General features: G+C 42.3%; 1 protein-coding gene across 9 annotated transcripts in view; it reads left to right on the forward strand.

Moving 5' to 3' along the window:
* Positions 1-9,534, forward strand: part of si:ch211-251j10.3 (uncharacterized protein LOC799483 homolog) — a 66,049-nt gene extending 56,515 nt beyond the window's left edge. For 5 of the 9 annotated variants that reach the window (XM_037779072.1, XM_037779067.1, XM_037779065.1 and 2 more), the window contains exons 6-19: positions 221-436; positions 563-666; positions 785-869; positions 4,157-4,234; positions 4,934-5,020; positions 5,136-5,168; positions 5,320-5,441; positions 5,580-5,675; positions 5,822-6,065; positions 6,413-6,487; positions 6,813-6,863; positions 7,442-7,756; positions 8,409-8,523; positions 9,080-9,534. In XM_037779072.1, the coding sequence (XP_037635000.1) occupies positions 221-436; positions 563-666; positions 785-869; positions 4,157-4,234; positions 4,934-5,020; positions 5,136-5,168; positions 5,320-5,441; positions 5,580-5,675; positions 5,822-6,065; positions 6,413-6,487; positions 6,813-6,863; positions 7,442-7,756; positions 8,409-8,523; positions 9,080-9,255 (1,797 nt within the window). In that variant the 3' untranslated portion in view covers positions 9,256-9,534. The remainder of the gene's footprint in view (positions 1-220; positions 437-562; positions 667-784; positions 870-4,156; positions 4,235-4,933; positions 5,021-5,135; positions 5,169-5,319; positions 5,442-5,579; positions 5,676-5,821; positions 6,066-6,412; positions 6,488-6,812; positions 6,864-7,441; positions 7,757-8,408; positions 8,524-9,079) is intronic. The other 4 variants (XM_037779071.1, XM_037779073.1, XM_037779066.1 and 1 more) reach the window with 3 other exon arrangements.
* The last annotated feature ends 606 nt before the right edge of the window (positions 9,535-10,140 follow it).

A 10,140-nucleotide genomic window follows, 5' to 3' on the forward strand; every position in this document is an offset into this window, starting at 1 on the left:
AAGACGTTATTCATCTTCATTTCATTATTTCAACTCAAACAACTGTCGTCACATGCTGATTTATCCTCCTTATGACGAGTAAATTGTGTGAAATTACCTTTTAAAAACAGCCTCTGCATGAAACCACATATTCAAAAGTACATGTTTGGTCCTTAAAGTAAAGAATGTAATCATCGTATTCATGCTGTGTTGTTAATATGCCACATGTGTCTCTGTCCAGGATCTGTTTAAGAAGGTGGTGCCCTACCACTGCCTGGGGGGGATCTGGTCTCAGCGGGACAAGAAGGGGAAGGAGCACCTGGCTCCCACCATCAGAGCCACCGTGGCCCAGTTCAACTCCGTCACCAACTGTGTCATCACCACCTGCCTGAGCAACCCCACGCTGAAGCCCAACCAGAGAGCCCGGCTGCTGGAGAGGTGGATCGACGTGGCTCGGGTGAGTTTATTTGCACTGTTTTAGATTTATTATATTATATTAAATGCTTCACACTGTTCCTTTAAAGTTAAAGCTCGGTGTTGTTGTATCTGTTTCTGACCGGGTGATTGTTCCCGTTGCGTTCAGGAGTGTCGGATCCTGAAGAACTTCTCCTCGTTGCGAGCCATCCTCTCCGCCCTGCAGTGCAACGCCATCCACCGCCTGAAGAGGACATGGGAGGAAGTGTCACGGTACGTTTCTCTGTCATATATCTGCACAGATTGAATATTGTTGACGGCGGAGGGTACGTTTGGGGGTCTTCGTTTGTTCGTTGTTCGTGCTCTTTCTTACCTCCGTTTCTGTTCGTAGGGAGAGTTTCCGCACCTTCCGCGAGCTGTCCGAGATCTTCTCAGACGACAACAACTACTCTCTCAGCCGAGAGCTGCTGGTGAAGGTGGGTCACCGCTTCTCAACAGCACACACGTCCTCTTTAATAGGGACTTTAAATATGAAAAATATCAAACATGTTGTAGCTTGTCAAAACTCGTAAAAATGTAATTTCTTCCTTGTGTAGTAAATGGAGGTAATAAAAACCAGTTTCACTCACATGCAACTTTAAGATTTTAAAATGATCTCTGCTGGTCTACTAATAACTATATACAAATAAAACATTCAAATTTTGAGTATTGTTTTTTAGATCTGAGCTTTCAGATTTGGCTCCGGCACCGTACGAGCTGCTGCTGGCAAAACGGCAAAATTCTCATCAGGAAAAGTAATAGACAGCAAAAGCACCTGTATTTGCAGCGTGCATATGAGAGAACAACACGGCCACTATGCCTAAAGCGAGTGGAAGTAGAGCGACGCTGCTCTCGCTGCACACACACACACACACGGCCCGCTGCACACATGGACCCAACTCATAAATACGTCTGTTATTAAAACACAAATTCTTTATTTATCGGTACTAATAAAACTGGCTATTGTACTGTTATTAATGGCAGAGTATTGCAATACTTTTCTAGTATCAGTATACGGTGCAGCACTAGTAGACTTGCAAGAAACCTGTAGTTCAGTGATCAGAGCTCTAACAGTCTTACAGTAAACATAACATAATACTACTAATGATGACTGCATGATGAGATAGAGGAGCTGCAGAAAACAGAATAACATCACAGAGACGAGGAGAAGTAAAAACTAAACAGACCAACCAATCAATCAATCTGTGTGCGTTATATAAGGTCTTGATAGCAGCAGGATGTATGGCTCGGTGACCTGTCCGTCGGTGGACTTCCTGACGTCTGTTTCATAACAGCTGCAGAGGAACATCCTGCAGAGGGAGAACATCACGTACCATATCTTATTATTGTACTATATATTACTCATGATGTCCTGTGGTACGGCTCCGTGCAGCTGACAGACGGCTGTCATCATTTATCTGATTCATGGAGTTTTAATGCAGAGAGGCGTCGACACCTACTCAGTTCAAGGACAGCCGGAGATGAGGAACACGACTGAACACACGTTCCGTATTCTGCTGGTGTCGTAACGAGTGAAATTTCAACACCAACAAAACCAACAAATATATGAAGCAGGCTTGATGGCCACAATTGTTGTTGAAATTCTAACTTCTTCTCAGAATCATAACTCAGTCATATCTGAACACACAGACATGATGCACATATTTTTATGTTCAGTGTGATTTACACTTTCAAATGATACCATTATCCCAGATGTCAAACCAAATAAACCTCCACAAACGTTGGCTTAGAAATCATAGAAAAAAGGTGCTTCTTATAACGGCAGAACTTCATCACGTTTTTAAGTTTTCCTCAACAATAGAGTAATCCAGTGATAGTGGTCTGAACATCCATAGGTACACTGCAAACAGGAGCTGCTAATAGCTAATTCAGCATTCTTTTAATGTGCCAATTTGCCAAAATGTAAAGAAATATAAGCTAAAAGTTAAAGGTCAAGTTGAGGCAATATTATACTTCCTGTTTACATCCCCAAAGCCCTCAAATAATTGGAGCTCTAGTTCCCAAACTAAGAGCATGATCATCCCCCAAATAGAAGTAAGACAACGAATAGTAATAGGAGTTACAGTTTCCATTAATAGTAGGGCTTTCAATTAATTAAAATAGTTAATCGCAATTAATCGCAAATTAATCACACATTTTTTATCTGTTCTAAATGTACCTTAAAGGGAGATTTGTTAGGTATTTAATCCTCTTATCAACATGGGAGTGGACAAATATGCTGCTTTATGCAAATGTATGTATATATTTATTATTGGAAATCATTTAACAACACAAAACAATGACAGATATTGTCCAGAAACCCTCACAGGTACTGCATTTAGCATAAAACAGTATGCTCCAATCATAACATGGCAAACTGCAGCCCAACAGGCAACAACAGCTGTCAGTGTGTCAGTGTGTCAGTGTGCTGACTTGACTATGACTTGACCCAAACTGCATGTGATTATCATAAAGTGGGCATGTCTGTAAAGGGGAGATTCGTGGGTACCCATAGAACCCATTTACATTCACTGATCTGGAGGTCAGAGGTCAAGGGACCCCTTTGAAAATGGCCATGACAGTTTTTCCTCTCCAAAATGTAGCGTAAGTTTGGAGCGTTATTTAACCTCCTACACGACAAGCTAGTATGACATGGTTGGTACCGATGGATTCATCAGGTTTACTAGTTTCATATGATGCCAGTATCTTCACTCTAACTTTAAAACTGAGCCCGCTACAACCTAAAAATGTAGGTTTGTTGACATTAAGAAATATGCAGAGTATTACTACTATATATATATATATATTTATAGTAGTTTTGTGATGTAACAGTGAGTGAACACCCCGGGTTCCTCTCAGGGAACCCCCGCTGACGTCAAGATTAGGAGGAAACCTTTGGCAGGTGTAGATAACGGCGCTGATCTGACGCCCGTGTAAAAGAACACCTCGGGGCATCTCATCCGTCTTGCTCTATCTGCTCGGGCCACCCTGCGTTCACTTGACTCGGTCAGCTCGAGTTACAGGAGGCCTCCGAGCGTTACGTCACCCTGAGGAATGTGACCGGGAGGTGGATTTTACCCCACTTTTGGTCTCTGAAATTTAGCAGCAAGGAGAAAACGTTCAGCATGAGAATGCATGGTCACATTCATGTTCATTTTAATGCTTTTAATGACTGTAATGATTGTTTCATGCACGTTTAAAGGCCATAAATACTACTTATAATAATATATTTCAGTTTAATGCTTAGGCAGGTTAAAAAGTGTGCCAAAACTCACTAAACTAGCTACAGATTAAAGGAGGGAGAGGGATCTCTTGTCTTTTTTAAACTAGGTTTATTTATTTACAGTGTTTTGGTTTACTCGACCTGAAACATCATAAATATCAGTATATAAATGAGCTTTAAATGAGGCGATGCGCTGGAGTTTATTCACTTTAATTCAAGTTGTGCTGCCCTGTGACACACCAGAGATATATTTCACAGTTAAATTAAACATTGTTGAAAAGCCTGAAGTGTTTTGCAGCTGCTCTACAGTTCATATAAACATTCATGGTTGTATCAGCTGACAGGAAACACATGCTGTTGCTTCTTTATTGATGTTCTCATTCAGACATGTTTGGGTTGCTAGCGGGTAATAAAGTCCTGTAGGTGAAATGTGCAACAGGATTTGTAGTTTATTTCTTTGTATATTTAACGTAGACATACTGTACTGTTGTTATTCTGCAGGAGGGAACCTCCAAGTTCGCCACTTTGGAAATCAACCCCAAACGAGCTCAGAGGAGACACCAGCAGCAGAGAGACCTGGTGAGTCCACACAACTAAAACCGCAGCGGGGAATAAGATCCTCCTCTACTCTTCTTCTACTCTAAAATACTCTCCTGCTTCACATTGTTATACTCACTCTCATCCTGCTGCCTCCAACACTGAACAACGAGCTGCAGCAGCCTCATCTAGTGGCCAGTAAAGTCTCTGCAGTTTGTCCAGCAGAAAGAGACTCCACTCTTCTCATTTCTCTAGTTCATGTCTCCTTGTCTCCTCTGTCCTCCGTCCTCTGAATTATATTCATCATCTGAACATAAACAGGACAAGGTTTTAAATCTGCATCAACCCTACATATTTATCTATTCATTTTTATCTTTACTTTTACTTATTTTTATTAGTAGTATTATTTTATTTTATTTTATTTTTTGCATTTTTTGTATTATTTATTTTTTATTATTTATTATTATTTTCTAATTATCTATTATTACTTTTACTATCACTATTTTTTTTTTAACAAAAAAGCTGCATTTTTACATAACAAGTTATGTTACTTAAAAATATTTAGCCGTTAGGTTAGGATAAATGACCTAATCAGATTATATCTGATTTATATCTGTGCCTCTCTAACTTTACTAATCCTACCCTGAAGAGAGCGTTTTTTCTTTTTAAGTAACTCTACATTAAGAAGTTGTTTTTTACCTGATCTGATGGTCCGTCTGTCCGTCTGTCCTCTGTGAACAGGGAGTGATGCAGGGAACGATTCCTTACCTGGGGACGTTCCTGACCGACCTGGTGATGATGGACACTGCCATGAAGGATTACACCGAGGTCAGATACCTGACATGGCGTTTCACTGTCATACGTATTGTTTTTCACTGCCTCTTTGGCTGTTTTTATTAGTTTTACCATCACTTTCTCATGTTTTTTAATCTCTTTTTTTCAGGGTGGTCTAATCAACTTCGAGAAGAGAAGAAAGGTGAGATACATTTTTGTGTTTGGTTGTAATGATCTGAAAAACATAAACATAGCAAAGTGGCTTCCAGCTCAGAACAGACAAACAGATGAAAACAAATCTGATTTTTTTTTATTATTATTAATGCTTTTCCTGCTGTGCTCTCTACCTGCAGGAGTTTGAGGTGATCGCTCAGATCAAACTGCTCCAGTTGGCCTCCAACAACTACAGTTTCACTCAGGACAGCCACTTCAGGGAGTGGTTCGCCGGCGTGGAGAAGCTCAGCGAGGCAGAGAGGTTAGTCCGTCTCTTTGTTTGGTAAAAATATGCAGCTGGTATCAGGATAAATGACAAAATGCAGCTGTAACAAGGGTACAAATACAAGATCGCCCTGGTCTCATAACATAACGTTGTCATCACTTCCTGTTCCTGCAGCTACAACCTGTCCTGTGAGATCGAGCCTCTGTCGGAGTCGGCCAGCAACACGCTCAGAGCCAAGAAGAACGGAGGGATCATGAAGCGCTGGAGCGAGTAAGTGATGGCATTGAGAGGGAGGGCGGTTGTTATTATTATTATTATAATACTTAAACTGTGTCCACATGTGTTACAACAGCCACATTATGCTCTGGTATCATGATTGTTTAAAACTCTTCCTCTTGTTATCATTTCGTGTCCAGCCGGCAGCTGACGGAGGCCGGCTGCAGCAGCGCCCCGGGCTCTCATTCCAAGTCCTTCGACCACTCGCACTACAGACCGTACCAAGGCAGTGGGGGCGGGGGTGGGGGCGGGGGGCGGGGGGGCGGGGGCGGGGGTGACAGCGGCGACGCTCTCAGCGTCACCTCTGTCAGCTCCAGCGGTTCAGACCTGGAGGACGTGAACGCCAGCTTCCTGTCCGACTCTCCGGAGGGACACGAGAGAAAGGTGAGCAACGAGGACGAGACAGAGAAAAACATGAATCCAGTAGAAGATGATTTTCCACTGGTGGAAAGTAACTGAGTACATTTACTCAAGTACTGTGCTTAAGTACAAATATGAGGTACTTGTACTTTACTTGAGTATTTTCTTTTCATGCCAATTTCTACTTCTACTCCACTACATTTATCTGACAGCTTTAGTTACTCTAAAAATTAAGATTTTTGCATAAAATAAATACAACTATACTACAATACTCTCTCTCTCTCTCTCTCTCTCTCTCTCTCTCTCTCTCTCTCTTTCTTTCTCTCTCTCTCTCTCTCTCTCTCTTTCTCCTACTCTCTCTCTCTCTGCAGACGTCGACTCCTTCAGTGAAACTCACCGTCTCTGCTTTGGGACGAGAAGCTCCGGCAGCAGATACAACGTCAACGGTAACAAGTTTCACTTTTTTATTCATATTTTTATCCTTAAACTTGATCAGGCGTGTTTATAGATATTACAACATATTAATGATGTTTTAACTATAATTATATACACTGTCTGAGTCCAAAGTTAAATATCTCAATAATTACTGGATGGATGGATTGGCATAAAGATTGGAGGATTGAAGGATGAATCCAGATAACACTGGTGATCTCCTGATCTCCTTCATCTTAGAGCCTCGAATACACCAATTATAAGCAAAAATATGAAACATTATTTGGTTCCAGCTTCTCCAATGTCGTCCTTTGTTGTTTTTTCTGTTTAATAACATAGTTCTGGACTGTTGATCCGACAAAACCAGTAATTAGGAGACATCACATTTGGGTACTGTGAAATTTTACATCCTAAATTATTCATCTGTTAAAGGGTCAGCTGATTAATGTTTTACTTCCATAAAGCTCGGAGAGAGAGATTAAATAAAGAAAAGAATTAGTAGTAGCAGAGGCCAAGATATCTTTATTTCTCACTTTTGCGCCAAATTCACACCAGAGCAGCAGCGAAGTGCGGCCTGCGGCGAGCTGCGATCGTTTGATTCTGCGGCGAAGTGCGGTCAAACTAAAAGTTGGGAAAAGTTTAACTTTAAGCTTAAATGTGGCCAAAGCCTGAAACACATGAACGCGCCTCCCGGCTGCAGGAAAATGTAATTATTGCGGCGAGCTCCACTTCGCTGCTGCCCGGTGTGAATTCAGTGTTAGTCCCTAGAATGAGTCAAGCTTGAAAACCACTGTATCCTACATTTCCCATAATGCAACTCAATCTCACAGCTGTTCATTAGACCTGGTTAACACCAACATCTTTTAAACTCCACAGCCCCAGTTTGTGACACAGAGCAGCACTCTTTATGACTTTAAGTAACCTGATGTTGAAGTATAATGTTGGTCCTTTAATCCAAACGCTAACAGATGAAGATGAAGATGTCCTCACCGCCTCTTCTTTGCTCTCCCGTTCAGTTCTGGGAGTGCACGTCTCTGTCGTCTCTGGATACCTCCGGGACGGGCTCCAGCTCCGGCTCGGCCTCGGGCTCCAGCAGCGCCTCGTCCTCCTCCGTCTCCTCCTCCACGCCGCTGTCCGCCGGGCGCTCGCACAAGCGCTCGGTGTCGGCGGTGTCCAACTACTCGACTCTGTCGCTGCCGCTGTACAACCAGCAGGTGGATGACTGCTGCATCATCAGGGTCAGCCTGGACGTGGAGAACGGCAACATGTACAAGAGTATCCTGGTGAGTTCACTTAACAACGACTCTCTGTTTTACAAGATGATTCAATGAGCATAAAATAATCACAATCTGCTGAATATAATAAAGAATAATAGCAAAAACTAGATGTCACTTTACCTTTATATACTTTTACTACTGTTTACCATCTGTTAACATCTCTATATGTATATTTATTACTTCTCATTACGCATATACATCTACTACATTCCTGTTTACATTCAGTTTATCCACTTTGTAATTACAGTACACCTGTCTACCACCTATATATGTTATATTTTATCCCTATATTTTAATTCCTTCAGCATTTTATGTCTTAGAGTCTCTTTTTAACACAGAATTAAAAAAACAAGTTTAATTTCTGAAATATGAAGAAGAAGAGTGAAAGAAAGAGTTCACTTTATTTTAAGCAGAAAAGTCAGATATTTGTTAAACTGGGTGCTTTTACAGGAATATAACTGAATGTATTTTACTGCGGTGAAGGTCAGAGTTTTTAAGACTTTTAAACTTTTCTGATTCAGGGAAACGATGTTAAACAGCAGGAAGGAAATATAATTTTTATGTCTGACATTTTATCACTTTGGAAACTCAGACCTTGTTTTTGTGTAGATTACAGTGACAGGGATACGAGTGTTTGACGTTGGTCCCTTTGATTCAGGTGACGAGTCAGGACAAGACTCCGGCCGTCATCCGGAAGGCGATGATCAAACACAACCTGGAGCGAGAGAAGACCGACGAGTACGAGCTGATGCAGAAAATCACTGAGGACAAAGGTAGAAACTAAAAACACTAAGAAAGGTTCTGACTTGTGTGTCTCAACAAAGATCTGACTGAAGGTCTGCAGACCATTAGAAGACGGAAACGTCTTAATAAATTACATTTGAAAATAACTGTAGTCATCTGTAGTTGTATTTTTTAAGACATTTCTGAGCCTCGTTGCTGTTTATGTATTTCTAGTTCTGTATATACTCAGAGCCCAGTGGAAAGAGGGAAAGAAAATACAAGCATATGCTCAGCAATGGATGAATTAAAATATAAATATAGCATCTGTATCTAATATAGCTACAGCATGTCGTTGGGTTCAAGATTCTCAAATCTCAATTTTGGCCCCCAAAGATTAACATGTAATCATTTTATTATGATTTTATTCTGTGGATTAAACAGAATAATGTTTTGTGACTGTGGGGTCTCCGTACGTATCAGGGAAGAATAAATCATTATGTTCTTATTCTTTAGATTCATTAATTAATTTCTTCCCATCACTAAAGATATATACTTCAGACTGACTGTGTGTTGTTTCTTCTTCTTCTCTCTCGTCTCATCCTGCAGAGCTTCGGATCCCGGACAACGCCAACGTTTTCTACGCCATGAACTCCACTGCCAACTACGACTTTGTGCTGAAGAAGCGCGGCCTGGCGCGGCCGATGCGGGCCAAGAACGTGGCTAGTTCCACGCTGCCTCGCATGAAACAGAAGGGACTGAAAATCGCTAAAGGGATTTTCTGAGGAGAAAACCACTTCCTGCCTCCCCTCCGACCCCCCCTCTTTAACCCTCTCTGGTCTGTCACTCCTCAGGGGAGAAACATTTGTTGTTCGGGTGTGTTTGAGGCAAACTAACCTGAGGTGTCTGAGTTTGGACAAAGACGCCGAGACGAGGAGACGCGATAAACGACCAACCTTTCTGTGGATTAGCAGAAAGCAGAGGAGCACCTTAGCACTTAGCAGGAACAGCTGTCGCGTCATCAGGACCCTCCGAGGACTTTAAAAAGGCCGAGTGTGACGCGGAAAAAATGTCCAGACAACCGAAAAGGACACGTTTAGCTGCGTCGGTGTCGGGCGCCGCTGCTCGCTGCTCGGTGGCTGAACCAGTCGAACTCAGTCGCGACTTGTGGAGAAGCGGATCCATTTCATTTCCTGGACCATAACTTTTTGTTTACAACTGTTTACATCTTAACTCGTCAGCTCTTAAAAGATTTTTTGTTCGAGCCTCTTTGCACCTTCGATAAAACATTTTTTAAAGTCCGTCGGCAGCCTTGATCCCCCGTACTTCAGATTCATGCACGCCCCCCTCCTGGCCTCCCGGAGTGTACATAACACGAACAATACGAAGCCGCCGCAGCAGCAGATGTGCGCAACAGCTGGGTGTTTCGAATGTGTTTCTATTTTTTCAGGGAAACTTTTCTTGTGAGTGTACCGCCGCCTTTACCGTCTGGCCCCGCCCACGCCCCCCGCCTCGCCGGGGGTTTCCTGATGTCGACAGTGTTTCTGGGACTGCAGCACTGACCTCTCTCCGCTCTGTGGACGCTGGGACTCGTTTCAGCTTTTTAACACCAGCGACGCCGACGTGGAGGGAACTCTTTTAACTTCTGAACGCTGCCATGTTACGAACAA

Source organism: Sebastes umbrosus, chromosome 8 (genome assembly GCF_015220745.1).
Source record: "Sebastes umbrosus isolate fSebUmb1 chromosome 8, fSebUmb1.pri, whole genome shotgun sequence".
Classification (NCBI taxonomy): Eukaryota; Metazoa; Chordata; class Actinopteri; order Perciformes; family Sebastidae; genus Sebastes; species Sebastes umbrosus.